The sequence below is a fragment of the Geotrypetes seraphini genome, chromosome 8 (assembly GCF_902459505.1).
Source record: "Geotrypetes seraphini chromosome 8, aGeoSer1.1, whole genome shotgun sequence".
In the NCBI taxonomy this organism is placed as follows: Eukaryota; Metazoa; Chordata; class Amphibia; order Gymnophiona; family Dermophiidae; genus Geotrypetes; species Geotrypetes seraphini.
The window spans coordinates 99,422,782-99,448,365 of record NC_047091.1 but is presented as its reverse complement, the minus strand read 5'-3'; the positions used below and the strand labels follow the sequence as shown (position 1 = coordinate 99,448,365).

Genomic DNA, 25,584 nt, shown 5'->3' with positions numbered 1-25,584 from the left:
TGGGCTCCTTTGGGAGGACGGGCTAAATAAATAAATGTGTAATTAAACTCTGGAATTCATTGCCGAAGAATGTAGTAAAAGCAGTTAGCTTAACAGGGTTTACAAAAAGTTTCGCTAATTTCCTACAAGAAAAGTCTATAATCCGTTATTAAGATTGACTTAGGAAAATCCACCACTTCTTTTTAGGATAAGCAGCATAAAATCCATTTTATTCTTTTGGGATCTTGCCAGGTACTCAGGACCTGGATTAGCCACTGTTGGAAACAGAATACTAGGCTTGATGTACCTTTGGTCTATCACAGTATGGCAATGCTTGTTCTTATTTTCACTCTTGTTGGAATAAAAGCTCTTATAACCCACCCTCACCATGAACTTCTGTTTTCATTTCCACTATGGCTACTAATGTCCCTGAATTTCATCAATCTAGTACTGAATTTCATCAATTAATCTAGGTTAAGTATGAATGATTCTTCCACTGAAGATGTAGATCTCAATCTCCAAATTGTTTTTAAAGCTAGAGAAGGTGATGAGTGGATTTTTCTTTTTTTTTCAGCACAAAGTAAACAAAATAGGAACATGAAAGGGGTTCAAGCCCTCTGGCTGGTCAATCAAGGGCACAAGTTTGGGAACTGGCAGTCTTGTTCTCTTGGGTGTGTTCTATCTGCTGACACTGAATTGTCTGAGATACACAACATTTGATTAGGTTCTTTAACCCTTTCAGGACCAAGGGACATATTTGTCCCATAACTTTAAAATCCTATAAATTTTGATTGGGATAGTCTACAGTTCTAAATTTGATATGTACGGATTCCATATGATACTGCCTTTATGTAAACAAACTGGTTCCGACATTCATTCATTAGCGTCGTTGCCAGATTGACGAGAAGATTCACTTGCCACACTGTCCATAAGCCAGAAGTGTGATTTTTTTAAATAAAAATAATGATATTTCACAAAAAAAATCAATTTTTTGGCATCTGCAAGCCCTTTTTACCATAAAAATGTCGTCAAAACCACAAAAATTGGCCTACGATCCTTATGGTCCTGAAAGGGTTAAAGTTCTTTTTCAAGTATAATTACATGATTCCTATTGGCTCACTACCATGGTTTTGTAAAAGGGGCCCAAAAAGTGTAACTGGCAAAGCAAAACTTGCCTTTGCTGAACCCATGCTGACTGAGTCCCATTAAGCTGGGTCTGTCTATAAGTCAGTAATTTTTGTGCGTTTGAGGCAGCAATCTCCCTTGTGGAAAAGGGAAAAGAAATGCCTTCCATTTTTCTACAGCGGGCCCCTGCTCCCCCAAAACATCAAATACCTTTCATAGGGCCACAGCCGGCCACTCCAAAATACCCCATGTTCTTTGAAGATTCCTCCTCTCTCCTACCTTCCATGTATTTCTATATTTGTGCAGTGCTCAGCAAAGGTATATTTTTTTCTCTCTCTGCTCCACCCTCAATAATAAATCATATGCTGCCGAAAAGATGAGAAAGCAAGTCTCACATAAGGGATTTAACGACGAGTGCCTAGGCTCCTGACTCAGCAAATGAAAATCCCTAGGCTTGCCCTGGACACAATTTTGGCTAGTGTTGGAAGGAGCAGAGAAGCAGTCAGTCTTCTCTATCTGAAAAGGTCTTGGATCTTTCCAGCCATCTCCCTACCCCCCCCCCCACCTCAGCAGGAATCTGGTTCTTACCAGTTTTCAGAGCCTGTCTCAGTTTGGAGCCAGTAACGGACGGGGCAGATGCACGGTACAATATCTCACTGTCCAAACCTGCAGGAAAAAAAATTCAGGACTGAAATTAGTTCTCTGACTATATCCAACTATGTCTCCTGGACTAAGCAGTAAATCTTTGGCTCAGGGGGCCGAGAGAGAAAGAAGAAAGGGTTATTCTCATCCCACCCCCAATCTTAAATAACTCAAAGAGACTGAGAGGGCCAATATTTAGCTCTGGCAACCAGCAGTTAAGCAAAATGCCCGCCACTACAATAAAATGAAAATGGATATTCGGTGCCGGCAGCTGGATAGTGGCCAGCACTGAATATCCTGTTTCAGCACGGGCCCAGTGATATTTGAACTGCTAACAGAAAGTCAGGGCTGCTTTTTTGCTGTCCTAACTTAATCCACTCAGTGGTCTGAATATTGCTGCTAGCCAGATAACTTCCACCTCCTCCCAAGATCCGCCCCGGTGCTGTCTGGATAGCAACGAGGCGGTCAGAGGAAATATTCAGCAGTTCTATCTGGTTAGTGCTACCAACTCTCTCACTGGCACTTATCCAGTTAAGCAGAGGCTAAGCAACTAGTATCTTTGAATATCAGTCTCAAGATTTGACAACTCCTGCAATATAACCAATCACCAATTTAACATAGGAGATTTTGTAATCTTGGAGGTCACAGAAATGTGATTACTTTACATTACATTACATTACATTAGGGTCTTCTATTCCGCCTATACCTTGCAGTTCAAGGCGGATTACAAAAGAGCTAACTGGACATTTCCAGTGAAGTTACAACAGTTTTGGTGTTTTTGTTTTTGGTTACAAGGGAGGAGAAGTACCTGGATTAATTCTGGAATAACTTGCAAATTGGATATTAAATTGACTGTACGTTACTGTGTGATAACACAAATAGATTACAGTTAGAGTACAAATAAGATGGCAGATAAAAACCAAATGGCCCTTCTAGTCTGCCCATCCGCAGTAACCATTATCTCTTTCTCTCTCCAAGAGATCCCATGTGCCTAACTTGGGCCCTTTTGAATTCAGACACAATTTCTGTCTCCACCACCTCTTCCATGCACTTACCATCCTTTCTGTAAAAAAGTATTTCCTTAGATAACTCTGGAGCCTATCAACCTCTTAACTACATCCTATGCCCTCTCATAGAAAAAGGATGGCAGATAAAGGCCAAATGGCCCATCTAGTCTGCCCATCTGCAGTAACCCTTATCTTTTTCTCTCTCTGAGAGATATTATTAGCTATTGACACAGTTCAAATATAAGAAGTAAATAGATACTGGCACAGTGCCATTAGTTGCTTCAACTTTAGGGGTCATTCATTAGCTATCATGGAGGAATTACTAGATAAATAATTTTTGTAATAATTGCAGTACATTGTTCATTTCTGTGCTTACCATTTGTGGGGCACCTCATGCTGAGATCTGACCCCACACAGCATAAGGGTACACCATAGAGCCAGCTCTTTGAATGCTTGAGCACCCCCCAAATATTGGGCACTTTTTTTGACAGCATCCAGGAAGGGGCAATTTCCATTGGGTGTAGCACCCCCAATCATTTTGAAAAGTTGGCTCTTATGATCATATTTCAGCTCAGATATTGCCAGTATTCAGGGATGGGCAGGGCGCACTAACTATCCAGACTTTGCATTACAGGCATCCTGGTAAAGTGTGCCAGGCACTGATGACATGCAAGCAGGGCATATTGGGTTACTCCTTACATGGCTGCGTGTGCTTACACACCTGTAAACATATGCAGAAAAGAAGCGTCCCTATGGTGTTCACAAAACAAAGTAGCTGGGCTGAAGTACAATTTGAACCTGCAACCACTGCATACAAGACAAGTGGATGGTTTGTCTACTTAGCTGTCTCCGCAATATTCAGCAGTTCTATCCATTTAGGCAGGACCAATGTCTAAATACTTTTTTCCTTGCTTAAACTTAGAGAGCACTACTAACTTTAAAAACAACTAACTTATTTGTGTATTGTCTCTAAATAATTAAATTTGTCCACAGTATGTGAACATTGCTGCTATCCACATAAATTTTGACTCTGTTCCCAGAATGCTCTTGGTCCCTTCCCAAATTCAACCAGATAAAACTTCAAATGGACGTTGGATTTGTCCTGTCAAAAATGTATTCATTAGCCAACTCCTTAAGAGCTTTTAAATATCGATCCTCCTCATGTTTAAAAAAAGGTTAACTTCTGGTTTTTGTTTTATTGTTAAGGGGAGGGGAACATTAGCCCTAAGAAAGTGATCACACTTCTTTGCCACCTTCCCCAGGCCCCACTTGTCTCCAAAAGTAAATGGAGGGAAACCACAGCCCAAGGACAACTATAGATTTTATGACTGTGGCTGAATCAATATCCGACAAGCAGGCAGCACAAATTCTGTGCAAGTTTTTCTTTTTCCAAAAGTTCTTATGAATTAGAGAGAGATTAAAACTTTCCACTGAATTCGAGAGCTTCAATACAAAGTTGCTGTGCTCCAACAACACATTGTGGGCAACCTGAATCCCACAAACATTATAGATTCTTACTAAAATAGGAGTCCAAATAACTGGTCTACACTGTACACATTACACAAGCCTGATGCACAATCCATAATTTAAAAAATGCACATTGTTACTGAATGCAAGGACTATGTGCTTTGAAAACTTATAAATCAAGAGCAATATATTTCTCAAACTATTTTCTAATATATAAACTTCATTTAATTGTAATATCCTTTGCCTGCTAAAGCTATAAGCATGACCAGTACTTGTGCTTGAAAACAATCACTGCAAATTCCTTTCACATAGAATGCTGCTTCTGCACACCACAAATTTGATTACAATGCTGCATCTTCATCATACCTAACAAGAGCCTTGAAGTTCTTAAGAACCATTCAAATAGTATCCAAGCCAGAATATATATGGAAAAATTATGTTCTTACCTGTTAATTTTCTTTCCTTTAGTAGCAGCAGATGAATCCAGAGACCAGTGGGATAGCACACATCGACCAGCAGGTGGAGATAGAGAAACTGAGTAACAGGTGGTCTTATAGGTTGGCATTCCTCCTGTCCACTTAGTATCGCTCCTTGCCCAAGCATCCGGAACCAGGAAACAATGAGCATGTCAAAAAACTTCTTTCCATTAAGCAAATGAAATAGAGAAAATACTGAAAACAACTACCAACAATAACCAAACCGAAACTGGCAACCAACCAACGAACCGAGTATCAGCAGAAAGGGTGGGACTCTGGATTCATCTGCTGCTACTAAAGGAAAGAAAATTAACAGGTAAGAACATAATTTTTCCTTCCTTATCACAGCAGCAGATGAATCCAGAGACCAGTGGGATGTAGCAAAGCACCACTCAAACTGGGTGGGACGCAAACGCAGCCTCCGCAATAACCGAAGCACCAAAAGTAGCCTCCGCCCGAGCGGCCACATCTAGCCAGTAATGCTTAGAAAAAGTATTCTTAGAAGACCAAGTAGCCGCCCGACAAATCTCGTCCAAAGAAAGACCCCTGGACTCCGCCCAAGACGTAGCCATGGCTCGCGTGGAATGAGCACGAAGCAGCTCCGGCAACGGTTTCCCAGCCGTCAAGTAAGTCGAAGCAATGGCCTCCTTGACCCAACGAGCAATGGAAGCCTTGGACGCTGCCATACCCCTGTAGCGGCCTGCGAACAACACAAAGAGGTGGTCGGAACTGCGAAAGCTGTTCGTTACCTGCAAATAATGAAGAATAATCCTGTGCACGTCAAGGCAACGTAAGGAAGAGAAGCGCTCCCCCCAATCTTCCCGCCGAAAAGCCGGAAGGAATAGGTATTGGTTCACATGAAAGGAAGACACCACCTTAGGAAGAAAGGAGGGGACCTGTCGAACAGACACACAGGTCTCAGAAATGCGCAAAAAAGGATCCCTGCACGACAAGGCCTGCAATTCCGAAACCCGTCGGGCCGACGCCATTGCGACCAAAAACACAGTCTTCAACGTGACATCCTTCAGCGTCGCCTGAGACAATGGCTCGAACGGTGCCCTCTGTAGCCCCCGAAGTACCACCTTAAGGCTCCACTCTGGACAGATTCTCTTAACAGGCGGCCGAATATGTTGCACCCCTTTCAGGAAACGAACAACATCAGGTTGAGACGCCAGCGGCGAGTAGGACACTCGGCCTCTGTAACAAGCAAGAGCTGCCACCTGGACCTTCAGAGAATTATAGGCCAATCCCTTGGCGACACCCTCCTGCAAAAAGGAAAGAAACTGAGACAGAGAAGCCTGAAAGGGCGAAAGACCCTGAGCAGCACACCAAGACTCGAAGACCCGCCAGACTCGAGCATAGGAGGCAGAGGTAGATCTCTTTTTGGCTTGAAGAAGAGTGGAGATGACCTGTTCTGAAAAACCCTTACGCCTCAGCCGCGACCGTTCAAGAGCCAGGCCGTAAGACCAAAGTGGGACGGATTTTCCATGAGGATCGGACCCTGAACAAGTAAGTCCGGAGTCACCAGAAACGTCAACCGTTCGCCCGTCGACAGCTGGATCAGGTCCGCATACCAAGGACGACGTGGCCAATCCGGAGCCACTAGGATCACCCTGCCCGGGAAGAGAGAGATGCGATGTAACACCCGACCTATCATCGGCCAAGGAGGAAACACATAAAGAAGACAGTCCAGAGGCCATGGAAGAGCCAACGCGTCCACGCCCTCCGACCCCATCTCTCTGCGTCTGCTGAAGAATCGAGGTAGCTTCGCGTTGCGAGACGACGCCATGAGATCCATCTCCGGACGACCCCACTTTCTTACTAGCAGATCGAACGCCTGAGCGGACAGTTCCCACTTTCCGGGATCTAGAAGATTTCTGCTGAGGAAGTCTGCTTGAACATTTGCCTGACCCGCAATGTGCGCTGCCGAGAGAAGAGGAACATGAACCTCCGCCCATTGAAACAGGACCTGCGCCTCGCTCGCTAATTGGGGACTTCGGGTACCTCCCTGCCTGTTTATGTACGCCACCGCCGTGACACTGTCCGAGAAGATCCTCGTCGGTCGGTCCCGAACCAAGGCCTGAAACTCCAGAAGCGCAAGCCTGATTTGCCCTCAATTCCAGCATAATGATCGACCACTGGGCCTCTTCTTGAGACCAAACCCCCTGTGCCGAGGATTGAAGGCACTGAGCCCCCCATCCCAGAAGACTGGCATCCGTCATAATCACGACCCAGGCCGGAGTCGCAAGCGGCATGCCCTTGAACAGATTGGTCTCGTCAAGCCACCAATGCATGCTAAGGGAAGCCAGAGAGTTCCATCGAAGACGTCGGGTGTAGTCCTGAGACACCGGGGACCATCGGGACAGAAGAGACTTCTGCAACGGCCGCATGTGGAAGCGAGCCCACGGCACTACCTCCAGCACCGCCACCATCGATCCCAGAACTTGCACATAGTCCCAAACCCTTGGTCTGGGCGACTGAAGAATTCGGCGAATCTGAGACTGCAACTTCACCCCGCGGTCCCTGGGGAGAAACACCTTCCCCAGACAAGTGTCGAACCGCACCCCCAGATGTTCCAACGATTGGGATGGGGTAAGAGAGCTCTTTGGAAAGTTGACGATCCACCCCAAAGACTGAAGAAGAGCAATGACCCTCTGTGTTACCACCACATTCTCCTGCTTGGAAGACGCACGGATCAACCAATCGTCCAAGTAAGGATGCACTTGAATCCCCTCTTTGCGAAGAAACGCCGCCACCACCACCATCACCTTTGAAAAGGTGTGCGGCGCCGTGGCGAGACCAAAGGGCATCGCTCGAAACTGATAATGCTGGCCTAGGACTGCAAACCGAAGAAACCTCTGATGCGGAGGCCAGATTGGAATATGCAAGTAAGCCTCTTTCAGATCGAGGGACGTAAGGAACTCTCCTGGTTGAACTGCAGCAATGACGGAGCGTATCGTCTCCATACGAAAATGACAGACCTTGAGAAATTTGTTGACCCTCTTGAGATCCAGCACCGGCCTGACTGATCCCCCCTTCTTGGGCACCACGAAGTAAATGGAATACCTGCCGAGGCCCACCTCCTCCGGGGGAACCGGAACCACCGCCCCCAGATCCAGAAGGACCTGAAGGGTGAGCCGCACCGAGTCTCGCTTGGTGGCCCCGGTGCACGGGGACACCAAGAAAGAATCGGCGACGGGAGAGGAAAATTCTAATTTGTAACCTTCTCGAATAATGTCCAATACCCACTGATCGGACGTTATCTTGGCCCACTCCGCCAGAAAGGAAGACAGCCGCCCTCCTAAAGAAATGGCGGAGGGGGCCGAGACCCCGTCATTGTTGACTGCGAGGAGCGGGAGCACGGGCTGGCTGAGTTGCTGGAGATTTCGCTCCACGAAAGGAAGTCCTCTGAGAAAAGCGAGGCCTAGGATTAGAGAAAGAGCCATAAGAGAGCTGAAAAGACGGCTTTCCCGGTCTATACTTCCGAACCTCCCTGAAACGAGGTCGGGCAGAGGAGGACTTCAAAGGCACTCTAGGTCTATCCTCCGGCAACCGCTGAGTTTTGGAATCACCAAAATCCTTCACCAGCTTATCCAAATCCTCACCAAATAAAAGACGACCTTTAAAAGGGAGTTTCACGAGCCTAAGCTTGGATGCTGCGTCCGCCGCCCAATTTCGGAGCCACAAAGATCTGCGAGAAACTACGGAAAGAGACATTTGTTTCGCAGAAGCCCGAATAATATCATACAAGGCATCCGCCAAATATGCAAGGCCTGATTCCATATCCGCCAATTCGGAGGGAACCTAAACTCCGGACTCCAACATATTATCTGCCATCAGTTGCGACCATTGCAGACAAGCACGCGCAGCATAAGAACTACAAACCGCGGCCTGTAAGGTAACCGCTGCCACCTCAAAAGACACCTTAAGCGAAGACTCAATCTTCCTATCCTGGACATCCTTCAGCGCAACACCACCTTCAACCGGCAAAGTAGTCTTTTTCGTGACCGCGGCCACCAACACATCTACTTTAGGCTGTTTAAACTTTTCCAGTTCAGTCGGAGCAAGAGGGTACAACTGCCGCATGGCTTTCGACACCCGGAGACTGGCCTCCGGCGTGTCCCATTGCGTCGTAATAAGCTCTTGCATAGCCTCATGAACCGGAAATGATCTAGGCGGTCTCCGTGTACTAGCCATAAGCGGATTTGAGGATCCAGACACCAGTGGATCCTCCTGCGAGATGTTCAAGCCTTGTAACGCTTTTGAAATCAATGAGGAAAGTTCCTCCCTGTGAAAAAGACGGAGCGCGGTAGGATCATCCACATCCCTACCCAGCGTCTCATCCGCATCCACATCCGCCACCTCCCCCTCTTCCAATGAGTCAGAAATAGGCAGAGACAAGGGGGAGACTGAGGAAGGATCCCCGTCATCTGCAGCAGCCGCCTGCGACGCTTCGCTGCTTGAGACTGCCCCTGAGGCAAAAGACTCACCGAAGTAGCAGGAGGGAGCAAAGAATTAGCCAAATTCGGGGAAAGTGCTGCCTGAGAGCCCTGCAACAAAAATGCACGGTGCATCAGCATCACAAACTCAGGGGAAAAAGTGCCCTGCAATAATCCTGGTGGTTCAGCCTGCAACGTTGGCTGAAAAGACCCAGCATCTGCCACGAGATCTCCCGAAGCGCCAGAAGCCGCAGAACACGCCCCCGATGCCGACGCGCTCAAATTCGTGGCGGGTCCGACCACGAGTGAAGAAACGCTCGCCCGCGCTTCCTCAGCGCGGGAAAATTGTAAGTCACCCGCCGGCAGCATGGACTCCTCGTTCGGCGCGTCCAAGCACCCGGCCATGCATAGACCCGACGGTGTTCTGCGCTTCCCACAGCGTGAACACCGCTTAACTGCCTCTGCCGCCATCGAACAAATTTCTTTCGCGTTTTTTTTTTTTTTAAATCAAGACACCACAAGTCAGCCCGGAGGAATCCCGCCAAATACACCACGACTCCCCGCAACGGACTACTCTAACACACCAAACACACAGAAGCAGAAAAATCTACTCACCAACACTGAACCCTAAACCAAAGCAATGAAGTTATGGCTGGCAGTTATAAGCTGTAAGCTGAGCAGAAGAACAGCACAGCTCCACACAGTGAGGCTCTCTTTTTTTTTTTAATGGAAAGAAGAAAAATTTGAGAGCCCAAAGAAACCCCTCAAACCAATGGAGGGGAGGGTGGAGCAGGGACCTGGGGGGGCCCAGGTGTAACTCCCAAAGCTGGCACCGCTCAGCCAGTCACCCCTGTCTAGCTGAAGAGAAATAATCTCAACAGTAGAAATGAAGAAATCCTCAGAATGTGCCCCAGGCACAGCCAGAATCCAGGAGCTAGAAGGATAGCTTCCAAACCTGCTGGGAGATAGAGCATACTGAGTGGACAGGAGGAATGCCAACCTATAAGACCACCTGTTAATCAGTTTTTCTATCTCCACCTGCTGGTCGATGTGTGCTACCCCACTGGTCTCTGGATTCATCTGCTGCTGTGATAAGGAAAATAATTTTAAAAATGGAGACAATATTTTACCTCTAAGCAAAATACCTTCTGCAAACATAGATCCCAGCTAATGAAAACAAACTAAAAGCCAAAGTGCTTTTACAATGGCTGACTCTGTACCATATTTGGAGTGACAACTGATGTCATATCTCCACAGAGAGACTAAGGAGCTTATCCCAAATTTACAGACTTATCAATTCCTGCTAAAAACTTTTATATCAAAAGCATTAAAAAACCCCACTTTAAATAATGTCAAATATAAAAGACATCATGAGCACACCTTTGATTATCTGGGAGCTAAAATCTGGAATGACCTACCGGCAAAAATTAGATCTATACATACTTACGGCTCTTTTTGCAAATTGCTGAAAATCTTCTTCTTTGAGAAATGGGCCTTGCTCAACAAATGATGCCTTATAATGCTGTCTTTAATTTCTTGTTTTTTGTCCTTATTCACTCTTTGTTCTTAATTTACTTTTTGTAATTTTTTTGTAAACCACTTTTAATCCAGTTGGATATAGCAGTATATAAGACACCATTAGCATTTATTTGGAATACTACCGTATTTACCACAAACTACTGCAAGGTCATAAGATCTTCTGGTTTTGTATTTGTCTTTTACTGATGTAATGTTTTTCTCATAATTTTATATTGTAAACCACTTAATACCTGGTTGTCAATAGCAGCATATCAAATTAATAAATTTAATCCAATTGCATTATATATAAAAGAATGCAAAAAGTAGCTCCCCTGACACCCCCCCCCCCCCCCCCAAGACTACTTTACAATCCCTACTAGTGGTGTAGTCAGGGCAGGAGTGATTCCCAGTCGCACTTGCTCATGTCAGCTCTCCCTTCAAAATGGCTGCCATGACCTCTTATGACAGTCTCATGAACCTTTAAGTCAATAATATCAATTGGTCAATTTTTGCAAACTAAACGGATCTGTTCTTCACTAGATGATTTTAAATATTGATCTAAGAATTTGATGCATTGGTTTTCTGAATGAGGATATCCTTCCACTGTTATCCGCACAGCTTATCTACAGGCTAAATATTTGCAATGTGAATTAATGCACGAATAGTGAACAGAAGATTACTGCTGTGTTCCCTCATTCTGAGCATAACTCCCCTATAATAGCCCTGATTTTGAAGCACTGGGGGGTGCTATGTTTACACTGTTTACGTGATTGAGCTGGATTTGTTTTTCACAGGGAGAAATATTGGTGAGATACTGACCTATAAACATATTGATTACAGCTCTATTGAAAATATACTTGATGACCATACTTGATGTGGAACATGCTAGAGGTGCCAGTTAACCATTAACGGATTACAGTGATTGATCTTGAAGTACCACAAGTTATTTCTGATAGAGCTAAGGGGGATGGGACTCGATATACTGTCTTTCCATAATTAAAATCAAAGTAGTTTACATATTATATGCAGGAACTTATTTTGTACCTTGGGCAATAGAGGGGTTAAATGACTTGCCCAGAGTCGTAAATATGTCTTGTAACTCTAGTCATATGAATTACTGTATTATATAGCTACGGTATGCTTGTAATCTGGTTTATGTTGGTCATACTACTCGACCTGTAAAAAAAAAAAAAGCTGAATGAATATAAACCCAGAATGTTTCAGAGCCTCTAGTCATGACTGATGATATTCGGAGGAAGATCATTGATGCTATAGAGCTGGGGAGGGAGGGTGGGAGGTAGAAAGGGTAATGATCCTGAGTTTTTATTGAATTATACAATACTGCAATGAATTTTCTATCTTAATACTGTTGTACCGTTTGACTAAATTTAGAACTTGAATGGATGACAGCAATTTGAAACAAAAAGTTTTTTTTCTTGATTGGCCCAGAGCCATCATGCAATTGAACTTTGTATATAAATAGCGATAGATGCAGCTGCCATTTTGTTATGGTTGCATAATGGAAAAAAACAGTCTGCCATGCAGGTAAATTGTGACATAAGACTTTTATAGAAAGTGCTGGAATCTATGCTCTTTTTTCTACTTTTCTTATGATGGCATATCAACCTATACCCCTAACTGGCCTCTAAGATCACAAGGCAAAAAAAAACTTTCTATTCCACTAGCACGAACCCTTCAACTAGAAAATGCCCGCAAATGTGTTTACTCTCATTTCTTACCCAGATCATGGAATGAAATCCCAGCAATTATCAGATCACTGGTAGGAATATAAAACTTCAGGAAAGCGGTAAAAACCCATCTTTTTACTTAAGACTATCCACATAGACAACTTCTACTCCTAAACCAATTTTGACTAGGTCTCCTTATATGCTAACCCGGGAACCATCTCCAATGACTTCTAAATTGTTAGTATTATCTCATTGATATAAAAAGTCCTAACTTGCATGTTAGATTGTCCTGCTGTATAAGAAAATTGTCCTACCATTGTAAAATATCTCTGCTCATTTGTTGTTTTTTTTTTAATATTTTTTATTCTTTTTTTAAATTCTTACATCAAGTGAAATACATGTAATACATTCAATTATGAAAAAACACTTGAAATTATTATTAAATGTTCTTACAATGTGAATTAAATAAACCCTTTATCAGAATTTTATATCATATTAATATTACAATAGTTTTCCCTCCCTACCCCTTCTATATGTTCTATACATGTGTTATTATATCTGATCAATAGAATAATTTGTCAATGGTCCCCATATTTTATTAAATTTTTTAATATAACCTTGTTGTAATGCCAATACTTTTTCCATTTTATATATATGACAAATTGAATTCCACCAAAAAGTGTAATTCAATTTAGTGTAATCCTTCCAGTTCTGAGTAATTTGCTGTATGGCGACCCCTGTTAAAATTAATAAAAGTTTATTATTGTTAGCTGAAATCGGACTTTGTGTTCTCATTGCTGTTCCAAATAATATTGTATCATATGATAGTCCAACATGATTTTCTAATAAATTATTAATTTAGGGCCAAATTAATTTCCAAAAGGAATTAATGCAGGGACAAAAGAATAGTAAATGGTCCAGTGTCCCCACTTCTATCCTACAATGCCAGCATCTATTAGATCTACTACTATCTAATTTTTGTAATCTCGTAGGGGTCCATAAAACTCTATGTAATATAAACAACCATGTTTGACTCATAGATGCTGATCTTGTAGTATGTATTCTCCAGGACCAAAATTTTTGCCATTGAGATGGAGAAATTATCTGTCCTATCTCAATACTCCAAATATCCCTAAGTCCTGATCTCTTTTTTTTGTTTAAAAATTCGTTTATATTCTTATACCATTTTGCGGCTTGGTGTCCTTGAAAATCCGCCTGAAAACAAAGGATTGGTAAACTATATTGAGTGTTTAGATTCTTCCATTCAGGGAACCCTTCCTGAATGGCCTGCTTCAATTGCATCCATTTAAAATATTGTGTTTTATCTAATCCAAATTTTTGTTGCAATTGTGAAAAACTAAGCAGTGATCCATTTATTATTATATCTTTTAAAGTACGTATACCTGCTTTTATCCATTGTTTCCATACTATTTTAAATCCACCAATTTTGATCCTGGAGTTTACCCAAATAGATTGATTTAAAGATTTAGTCAATGGATCTTTTGATAAATTGCTTATAAATCTTAATGTTTTCCATGTATCTGTTAGAATTCTATGATCTTTATATCTCCTAGGTATTGTTATACTAATGAAATGTTCTGGATGTAAAGGGAACATGAGGCGCCATTCCAAATATAACCAGTCGGGTACATTTTCCATGAGATCTGGGAGGATCCAATTAGAGAATGACACGGTGGCGGTTTACCCGCGGCCACCGCATTTTAGCCGCGGGTCACCCGCCGAAAACGGGGAAGAAAACTAGCAGTTGCTGCGGCGACGGGGACAAGGCCATTCACCGCCCGCGGGGCGGTGAATGGTCTTGTCTCCGCAGTGAGGTATCAAGGATCGCGCGGTCCCCGCAGCCACCGCCCGCCCGTAGCATTTAGCCAGCTCCCTCCCTCCACCTCACCTTAAATTTCGAGTTTTCCGGCTTCCTTTTTTCCGAGCCGCACGTGTTCAAAAATCCGTGCACGCGCGGCTGCGCGAGTCAATCAATCTTCTCCTCTGACGCAACCGGAAACAGGAAGTTGCAGGAGAGGAGAAGTTTGATTGACTCGCGCAGCCGCGTGTGCACGGATTTTTGAACACGTGCGGCTCGGAAAAAAGGAAGCCGGAAAACTCGAAATTTAAGGTGAGGTGGAGGGAGGGAGCTGGCTAAATGCACGGCTTTTTGAACGCGTGCGGCTAGGGAAAAAGGAAGCCGGCAAACTCGGAACGAATATAAGGTGAGGTGGAGGGAGGGTGGGGGCTGCTGGACCATTCTTCATTACTTTGCCATACTAATTCCATTCTATGTTAGGTGCCACGGACTCAGATTCGAGTCCTAGCGATGATGAGTTAAAGATCCCAAAAGAAGCCAACTTCTAAATCCAGTGGTTAGAGCTACACTACACTCCTTGTGACCCTGGGCAAGTCACTTAATCCCTATTGCTTCTGACACAATGGGCAGTTCCAAAGACCAAGACTGGCCAGTGTCAAAGACAGGATGCTGAGCTTGATAGACCCTTAGTCTCCACTGTTTTTAGTGATCAACAAAGTTCTATGTTTCTATAATCACCCTAATTCTGTTATCATTGGACTAGATATTCAAAATGATTTAAATGGCCAGGACAGGCTCCTGGCTGTTCAAATCATCTGTCCAGGGCTAACCAGGCATTTTCAATCTTCATGTTCAGCCCAAATGGTGTCACACAATTCAGCAAAAATACCCAATGTTGTTCCTCATAATTTAAATATTGCTCATAGAAGGAACAACATTGGGTATTTTTGCAAATGGAAGTTGGAGGGTTAATTCCCTTGAAACAGCCAATTGAGTGAAACATGAATTCATGCTGGGACACAAGATAGGTTGAATTTGTTTTGAATTTAAAAAGAAAAATGATCAATGAAGAATACTATAATGGCAAGAAAATATAATGATAAAACAGCAACTAATTTTGCCTATTTTTATATATTAAAAAAGTACTACATAAGGTGAATGTCCATATTGCTGTCTGTTGTTCTGCTGAGCACTGGCATTGAAACAGCAAAATGCATTTATTGCATACTTGTCCTCTGTCGGAAACATTATGGTGGTATATTAGTTGTGTTAATAAAAATTTATAAATAAAGCCCTGCCAGCTGAACATCTCTTTCTCTAGTTCAGCAGCAGGAACTTTGATTTATAAGAATGGAATACGCTAAATATTAGAGTACTAAGGCTTATATGGATGCTGCGGGGACGGTGACGGGGCGGTGAATGGGATGACAGTGGCGGTGACGGGGCGGTGAAAGGGATGGCAGTGACGGTGACGGGGCGGTGAATGGAATGGCGGTGACGGGGCGGTGCAGAGGATGGTGGGCCGGGGACGGGGCGGTGACGGGGACAGATTTTTTCCCCATGTCATTCTCTAGATCCAATACATTCCTTGTCTTAAAATATAGGCTTGATGGTACCTATAGAAATTTGGAAAATTTACCCCTCCTTCCTTAATTGTTTTTTGTAATGATGCTAAAGCGATTCTTGGTCTTTTCCCAAACCAAACAAATTTTGTTAGTATACTGTTTAACTTTTTATAAAATGACCCCTGAAAAAATATTGGAATCATACTCATTTGATAACAAACCACAGGTAAAATCATCATTTTTATTGTTTGGATTCTTCCCCACCAAGAAAGATGTAAAGGATTCCATTGCTCGCACATTTCTGTTATTTTCTTTAATAAAAGTTTTTCATTCTCTTTAACTGTTTCATCAATTGTATTTTTTATAAGAATACCTAAATATTTTAGTCCTTCCTCTTTCCATTTAAATGAATATGAATCAAATAATCCTTTGGTGCAATGGATATTAATTGGAAGAACTTCAGATTTTTCCCAATTGATTTTATATCCAGAAAATTTTCCAAATTTTTCTATTAAATTAAGTAGATGTGGAATGGTGTCTTCTGGTTCTCTTAAATATAATAATATATCATCTGCATATGCAGATAATTTAAATTCCCAATTAGAAAATGTGATTCCCTTTATTCCCTTAGTTTGATTTATTGCAATTAATAAGGGTTCTAGAACGATATCAAAAAGTAAGGGAGATAAAGGACAACCTTGTCTAACTCCCCTTAGCAAGTTAAATTTATCAGATAAGTTATTGTTTATATTTAATCTTGCTCCAGGGGAGCTATATAATGTTTGAATCATTTTAATAAAACCAGGTCCTATACCAAACCATTCTAGAGCTTGATACATAAACTTCCATTCTACTCTATCAAATGCTTTTTCTGCATCTAATGATATTAAAAAAGCTGGATCATTCAAATTTTTTGCTAAATTTAGAGAATGAAATGCTAATCTAGTGTTATGTGAAGAGTGTCTTTTAGCAACAAATCCTGTTTGGTGTATATCAATAATAAAAGGAAGAGCTTTTGCTAATCTTATAGCTAGCACTTTAGCAATTAATTTAGCATCTACATTCATCAAAGATATAGGCCTATAATTTGTTATCAATGTCGGATCCCTGTTTGGTTTTGGCAAGACAATTATAACAGAATCAGCCATAGTTCCTGATATATTTTCATTGTTTATTTGATATTGATATAAATTTAATAGATAAGGTAATAAAATATTTTGAAATGTTTTATAATATTCAACAGTATATCCATCTCCACCTGGAGCGGATCCAACTCTAAGAGCTTTCAATGCTGATTCTATTTCTTTTAAAGATATATGTTCTTCTAAACTTCCTTTTATATGATCCGGAATATTTGGTCCAATAAATGCCTTTAAAAATTTTATACCATCTTGTTCTTTATTTTCATAAGTATCAGAAGTATATAAATCCTTATAAAAATCAAGAAACTGTTTTATAATATCTTCATTGCTAGTGTGTGTATTGCCCCGTTTATCCTTAATTGCAATAATCTTAGATTTTCTTTTTTTTGCTTTAATAAAATTTGCTAATAATCTTCCATTTTTATTTGAATTTCCATAATACTGTACCTGCTGACAGAACATATCTTTCCTTACAATTTGAGAAGAAATATCATTATATTTAACTTTTGTTTTTAATAATTTCTGCAATGTATCATGTTCCCATTTAGTAATTAATTTTTGTTCTAATAATTTAATTTCTTGTTCCAATTGTATAAATTGTTTTTTAAGTTGTTTTTTCATATATGCAGAATATGATATGATATTTCCTCTCATTGTTGCTTTATAAGCATCCCATAAAATTTCAATGTTTATGTTATCCGAATTATTGAATTGAAAGAATTCATGCATTTTTTCTTTAATATCTTCTATAAATTTTATGTCTGCAAGTAAAGCATTATCAAATCTCCATATTGGTTTAGAATAAACTGATATATCATTCTGCAGATCAATCCACACACCAGCATGATCTGATATAATAATAGGATCAATAATTGCTTTCATCACTTTTTGTGCTATGTTATTAGAAACAAATATATAATCAATTCTTGAAAAGGATTTATGGACCTGAGAACAAAAAGAATATTCTTGATCAGGATACGCCATATATCTACTAAATCACAAGTTTGTATCAAATTATCTAATCCTAATGATTTCATAATTTTACTTGGTTTTTTATCCAAAATAGGATCCATTACAGCATTGAAATCTCCAGCTACTATTAAATTATTAGCAGCCAGTGGTAGTAATATCTGCTGAATATTTTTGAAAAACTCCATTTGATTTGAATTAGGAGCATATAAATTAAATAAGTCCAGGGTTTTATTCCTCAGATCCATTTTAATATGTACCCATCTTCCTAATGGATCAAATTTTATTAACTTAAAATCTGCTATACATTTTTTATTTATGAGAATAGCTACTCCTGCTTTTTTTCCAACAGCCGGTGCAAAAAAACATTTGGACACCCAACCCTCTTTTAGTTTATTAGATTCAATACCTGACAAGTGTGTCTCTTGTATGAAATAAATATCAGCTTTTTGCTTATGAAGAAAATCTAGTATTTTCTTTCGTTTGATTAGATGGTTAAGACCATTGACATTAAGAGAATAAATTTTAAGAGCCATTTAATTTAATAAGTAATATTTGAAGTAAAAATCTGCTCATTTGTTAAAATTGTCTTATTTTATTAGAAGTCCTTACTCCAACTATCTTATCGCTAACCTATATTATGTATGTAAACTTGTAACCAGTTCTGGGCTCTTTTGGGAGGATGGGCTGAATAAATAAATATGTGCTATTTGCTGTGCAGGAAAGGGGTCCTTTTGGGCCTCATTAAAGATCCCGGGAGCAGCACTACTTTGAAATCGGGTTAGGCAGCCCCCACAGTCACCCGATGCCCAGCGTGCAGGAGAGGGGTCCTTTTGGGCCTCATTAAAGATCCCGGGAGCAGCACTACTTTGAAATCGGGTCAGGCAGCCCCCACAGTCACCCGATGCCCAGCGTGCAGGAGAGGGGTCCTTTCGGGCCTCATTAATGATCCCGGGAGCAGCACTAATTTGAAATCGGGACAGGTAGCCCCTGCAGACACTCGACTCCCAGCGTGCAGGAGAGGGGTCCTTTTGGGCCTCATTAAAGATCCCGGGAGAAGCACTACCTTGAAATCGGGGCAGGCAGCCCCTGCAGACACTCGACGCCCAGCGTGCAGGAGAGGGGTCTTTTAGGGCCTCATTAAAGATCCCGGGAGCCGCACCAGGGAGCAGCCGCCACTGCCGCCAGCAGCACTACTTTGAAATCGGGGCAAGGAGCCCCTGCAGCCCAGCATGCAGGACAGGGGTCCTTTTGGGTCTTATTAAAAATCCCGGGAGCCGTGGAAGGGAGCACCCGCCAGCAGCACTATTTTGAAATCAGGGCAGGCAGCCCCCCGGCACCCAGTATGTAGGAGAGGGGTCCTTTTGGCTTCATTAAAGATCCCGGGAGCTGCAGTATGCGGTTGTGAGTCCAAAGTGGTGTGGCCAAAGGGGCAGGATGAGCCACGAGGAGCATGGAGAAGGAGTTGGAGACTCTTGCCTATTTTCAACATGGGCAAGAGGAAAGGCAAGATTACCACTTCAACATCTGTATCTGCCATGGGGCCAATGGACCGTCATCTTATGCCCCTGAATTTACCACCGCTGGAAGAAAAGGTAACTTTTTCTTCTCAGCCAGTCTGCCTGTCCCTCTGGGGAGCCGTCACCTCCTCCACAACCAATAGTCAATTTGCCAGGGATAGCAGGAAGTGCCTCTGAAGATGGGGCACTAATACTTCCTGGAAAACTAACTGAACTATCTGAAAGTAAGAATCCTACTCATTCTGTGTTAACAGGAACACAATCACTGACTCTTGTTTGTACGATAATGGAGTCAGATAGTATTGTGCTACCTGAAGATAAAGTAATCACCTTAAATGATGTTTGGTTGACAGTTAAAAAGATTGAGTGTTCACTAAAAGGTACAGTGCAAAAATTGTGTCAATTTTCCTCAGATAGTGAAAGATCATGAAACTCATACGTCTGTGTTGGGAAATAAGCTGGATATTTCAGTTAATACTTTACAAAAAACAGCAGTATCCAGCATAAAGGATAGCACAATGCTTCATGCCAAATTGGAGAAAATGGAAAATTTAATGAGAGTTAAAAATCTTTGATTCCTGAATTTCCCCATCTCTCATTACCTGGCCCCCACTGGAACTCTTGAGGATGTATATGAAGGAAATATTACAATATAGTCAGGTAAAAACATAAGAATAGCCTTACTGGGTCAGACCAATGGTCCATCAAGCCCAGTAGCCCATTCTTATGGTGGCCAATCCAGGTCACTAGTACCTGTCCAAAACCCAAGGTGTAGCAATATTCCATGCTGCCAATACAGGGCAAGCAGTGGCTTCCCCCATGTCTTTCTCAATAACAGACTATGGACTTTTCCTCCAGGAACTTGCCCAAACCTTTCTTAAAACCAGCTACACTATCCGCTCTTACCACATCCTCTGGCAACGCGTTCCAGAGCTACTTTTCACCCAGATAATCTTTATTACACTCCCAGGAGTTCCAGGGAAACAGGAGAGGAGGGAGAAATGGATAGGATGGTTTTCTCCAGATAGTTTAGATATTTTGCAATTTCTTCAATCATCAAAAGATAAAATTGCTAGACGTGCTACCTTGTTGGTAGTATTCAAAACAGAATTGGATAAGCAGGCCATATTAAAATTGTATTTTGAGAGAAAACAGGCATTGCTTTGCAGTCAAAAAGTGAATGTGTTTCCTGACGTCTCCAGGCAGACTTGGCTTAGAAGAAAGTTGTTCCTACAACTTAAGACTAAGGTTTTGGCAGCGGGAGCAACTTTATTTCTCAAATTTCCATGCAAATGTTTGATTGCCTATGTAAGTGATAAATATGTGTTTATGGATCCTATTCAGTTAGAGCAGTGATCTCAAACTTGCAGCCTGCCAGGTACTATTTTGAGGCCCTCGGTATGTTTATCATAATCACTTGATCATGTCTCTTTGGCTATAAATTTTATTATTAAGACTTAGCCAAAAGGAAAGATTTATAAACTATAAAGAGTTTTACCTCAGGCAAAATTGTCATTTCTTTAATAAGACATTAAATATTTTTTCTGCGGCCCTCCAAGTACCTACAAATCCAAAATGTGGTCCTGCAAAGGGTTTGAGTTTGAGACCACTGCGATATACTGATTTACCATTATTATACCTAGTTTGTATGAAGCCTCAGAAACAGGCATCATCAAGCTGAAACATGTCAGGCATTTAACGCTTGGTAATTTCAATTACGATGGGATCAGCAGTAGACAGTGATTGTATTATTGTCACTTATGGCTCTTGGCAACCCACTATACTGTCTGATTTTATATCTAATGTATTAGTTGATGCGATTTGAAATATTTATCATTTTTGTACACCTAGATTACTTTTTGCATTGTACATTACTTTGAATGAGACATTGGAAGAGTTTATTTTGGGGATGATGTTTTGTTGAAATTACTCTTTGGTACCATTTCGGTGGCTGGTTGAGTTTATAATTGTATTGATTTGAGCCTGGGCCTTTAGAAGAGTGGTGCGTTATTTTATGGAATATTTTATTTTTGTCAAAAAAAATTGGAAATTTGTTTTTGTTATTGATTTTAAAAACCGGTACATATTTGATTTTTCACAATTGTTTTGTGACAGTTGTAAGGATGGTCACGCCCACCCAATGTTAGGTTGGTGGGGTTATGTGAGGCGCCCTTACAAACGCCAGGTCCTGAGTTCAATACCTTCACAGAAAATTCACCAGGAGTAGAATCAAATAAGAAACACAGCCAGAGGTGATGGCATAAAGAATATATTATAGAAATAGGCTTACAGAAAAGCAAGATTAATAAAAGTTACAATTAAGCATTAAAATTAATGAGAGATATAAGTTTTACAGTTACAGAGACTGCTTCTGCGTTCTTGTGAATGAGAGAGAACACACAAAGAAAGAGAGAGAGAGAAAGGGGGTGGGGGAGGGTGATGTCCCAAGCTACAGGTTCCAGAAATAGAGAGCAAGAGAGGGGGGTGATGTTGAGAGGGGGCTTTTATAGCTTGGAATCTTATTCTAAATATAGAAACTATTGTATTTCCCAGTATCTTTCTGTTTATAATTTGTAAACTGTTTGAAACAATGGTTAATTTAATTGATAAGGAAGGTGTGATACTTGCAGGCATGGTAGATGGGATTAGTCTCTGGCTTCTTTGTCCCATTCAAGTAGCCTATCTTCTTGATAAACAATCCAGTCTGGCTGGATGCTTAATGTATGTGAATTCTGTGCAGGAGCATTTAGGGTCTGTCTGCATCAACATTCCAGAGTCAGATTGATATAATTTCCCATAGGCCTTTGCTGACATTGGTTAGGACAATCAAAAATGCTGATTGCTAGCAATAGCTATGCTGACAACAGTTAGTAAGGCCAATCGGATATCTTGTCTGCATCTGAGGTATTTTATGACCATCTTCTCACAAAAAGGGAATAGTGGGATGAGGAAGGTTTGAAACCAAAGAATATATTTTTAAAAAAATGAATACCTGTGATGTAAACAGTGTAAAACACAACCCCTATGGATTCTAGCCCCTTACCTTTCTTCTCGATGGCTTCCACTAGCTTTGACAGTATTATTGGTGCATTTTCAGGAGGAGCAAACTGTTCTGTCAGATCTGGTAAAAGAGATCCTGTTAAAAAAATGGGAAAGGGGTAAAAAAAAAAAAACCCCCAACAAAAAACAGGTTGAAATATTCCCATTCATTGGTTCAAATTTATCAATGCAGACATCCTGAATTTCAACATATCCTACTTGTGTTTAACTATAAACCCTGTATATATAGCATTTATTACCTATGTATATTTGCTTTTCTTGCTCTTGTCAGTGTGTTTTGACTATCTGTAAGCTCTACTGAGCAGTACATCTAGTAACACCAAAAGAAGAAATTACACACACACTTTTACAACAAACTTCAGTGACCAGATACGATGATGTCTTGCCTGTGCATCCTTCAGAAATTTTGCCACATTCCTTTATAGTTACCACTTATGTGGGAACGGACAAAAGGAAACATACACTACCCTCCTTGTCTGAGAGAGACACCCATGTGTTTTTCACCCAGAGAAAAAGTTTCTGGAAAAGAAACAAAACTTACCAGGTGAGTCTGAGGAGAGCTCCTTAAGGGAACACAAAGTGCTTTATTTTGAAACAGCTTGTAGAAAGTTAAAGGATAATTTTATAAGAGGATATATTTGGGAGAAATCCAAAAAAGCACAACAAAAGGTAACTATAGGTGCCCGGTACAAGATGCTTGAAAGTGCAACCTCACTTCACAGGTAAAAAACTGGCAGCAGCCCAACAGGGTCTGAGGTAGTGGTCTCAAACTCGCGGCCAGCTAGGTACTATTTTGAGGCCCTCAGTATGTGTATCTTAATCACAAAAGTAAAATAAAACAGTTTCTTGATCATATGTCTCTTTAGCTATAAATTACAATATTATTAAGACATAGCCAAAAGGAAAGATTTATAAACTATAAAGAGTTTTTTTACCTCATGCAAAATTGTCGTTTCTTTAATGAGACATTAAGTATTTTTTTCTAAGGCCCTCCAAGTACCTACAAATCCAAAATGTGGCCCTGCAAAGGGTTTGAGTTTGAGACCACTGGTCTGAGGGGACCTTCTCTTTTTTGGAGTGACTTTGGTCCCCACCCCTCCAGTTAGTCAGATGCTAACATCTCTATTGCTCCCTTGATTACTGCTACTAGCAGTGCTGTAGCAATTACAACAGTCTGCTTCAAGCCTTTTCACTATTTTTTGGATATTTAACCCTTTGAATGATATCCATTGATACAGTGGTCTTTTGATCATAGTTGTCTTTTTCTACTATATTGTATTGATATTGCTATTGTAATAGTAGAGGTTCGTTACATATTGTCAAGCCTTTCCTAAAATATGTCATACTTCTGCTCTGTGTTCCCGGGATTGTCTGGCAAAGTTACATGGGAAAATGGAGTAGATTCTGTGCCGTTCACGGAGGAAAGTGTTTATGAACAACTTGAAAAACTGAAGGTGGACAAAGCGATGGGACCGGACAGGATCCATCCCAGGATACTGAATGAGCTCACTGAGGTTCTGGCGGGTCCTATTAAAGACTTGTTCAACAAATCTCTGGAGACGGGAGTGGTTCCTGGGGATTGGAGAAGAATGGATGTGGTCCCTATTCACAAAAGTGGTCACAGGGATGAAATGGGAAACTACAGGCCGGTAAGCCTCACTTCAGTTGTTGGAAAAATAATGGAAGTGTTGCTGAAAGGAAGGATAGTGAAATTCCTAGAATCTAATGGGTTACAGGATCCGAGGCAACATGGCTTTACTAAAAGTAAATCTTGTCAAACAAACCTGATTTAATTTTTTGATTGGGTGACCAGAGAGCTGGATCAAGGTCATTTGCTAGATGTAATTTGCTTAGATTTCAGCAAAGCCTTTGACACGGTTCCTCATAGGAGGCTCTTGAACAAACTTGGCAGACCTAAGTTAGGACCCAAAGTGGAGAACTGGATTAGAAACTGGTTGACGGACAGACGCCAGAGGGTGGTGGTTAATGGAAGTCACTCGGAAGAAGGAAAGGTGAGTAGTGGAATCCCTCAGGGTTCGGTGCTGGGGCCGATCCTATTCAATATGTTTGAAAGTGACATTGCTGAAGGGGTAGAAGGAAAAGTTTCCCTTTTTGCTGATGATACCAAGATTTGTAACAGAGTAGATACCGAGGAAGGAGTGGAAAACATGAAAAAGGATCTGGCAACTAAAATTCAATGCAAAGAAATGCAGAGTAATGGGGATTAATCGGAAGGAGCTGTATATATGCTGGGAGTTGAGAGGCTGATATATACGGATGGGGAGAGTCACCTTGGGGTGATAGTGTCCGAAGATCTAAAGGTGAAAAAATAGTGCAACAAGTCAGTGGCTGCTGCCAGAAGGATGCTGGGCTGTATAAAGAGAAACGTAACCAGTAGAAGAACGAAGATGTTGATGCCCCTGTACACTCCATTTGGAGTATTGTGTTCAGTTTTGGAGACCGTATCTGGCGAAGAACACAAAAAGGCTTGAAGCAGTCCAGAGGAAGGTGACGAAAATGATAGGAGGTTTGTGCCAAAAGACATATGAGGAGAGACTGGAAGCCCTGAATATATATACCTTAGAGGAAAGGAGGGACAGGGGAGATATGATTCACACGTTCAAATACTTGAAAGGTATTAACGTAGAACAAAATATTTTCCAGAGAAAGAAAAATGGAAAAACTAGAGGACATAATTTGAGGTTGAGGGAGACTCAAGAGCAATGTAAGGAAATTCTTCTTTACAGAGAGGGAGGTGGATACCTGGAATGTGCTCCCGAGAGAGGTGATGGAGATGAAAATGATGACGGAGTTCAAAAAAGCGTGGGATGAACACAGAGGATCTACTGTAGAATCAGAAAATAATAGTAAATCTTGAAGAACTAAGGCCAGTACTGGGCAGACTTGCACAGTTTGTGTCTATATATGGTCGTTTGGTGGAGGATGGGCTGGGGAAGGCTTCAATGGCTGGGAGAGTGTAGATGGACTGGAGTGAGCTTTGTTGGAAACTTCAGTAGTTGGAACTTAAGAACAGTACCAGGCAGAGCTTTGGATTCTTGCCCAGAAATAGCTAAGAAGAAGAAGAACCCCCCCACCCCAACAAATTTTATATTGAATCAGGTTTGGCAGACTGGATGGACCATCCGGGTCTTTATCTGCCGTTATCTA

The 25,584-nt window shown here is 41.5% G+C and overlaps 1 protein-coding gene across 3 annotated transcripts in view; it reads right to left on the bottom strand.

Annotated features, from left to right (window-relative positions):
- The window catches only part of PIK3R2 (phosphoinositide-3-kinase regulatory subunit 2), a 133,843-nt gene that overhangs the window by 34,125 nt on the left and 74,134 nt on the right, over window positions 1-25,584 (bottom strand). For all 3 annotated transcript variants that reach the window (XM_033956885.1, XM_033956883.1, XM_033956884.1), the window contains exons 3-4: window positions 22,400-22,492; window positions 1,693-1,770 (exon numbers count right to left, since the gene is read on the bottom strand). In XM_033956885.1, coding sequence (XP_033812776.1) covers window positions 1,693-1,770; window positions 22,400-22,492 — 171 coding nt within the window. The remainder of the gene's footprint in view (window positions 1-1,692; window positions 1,771-22,399; window positions 22,493-25,584) is intronic.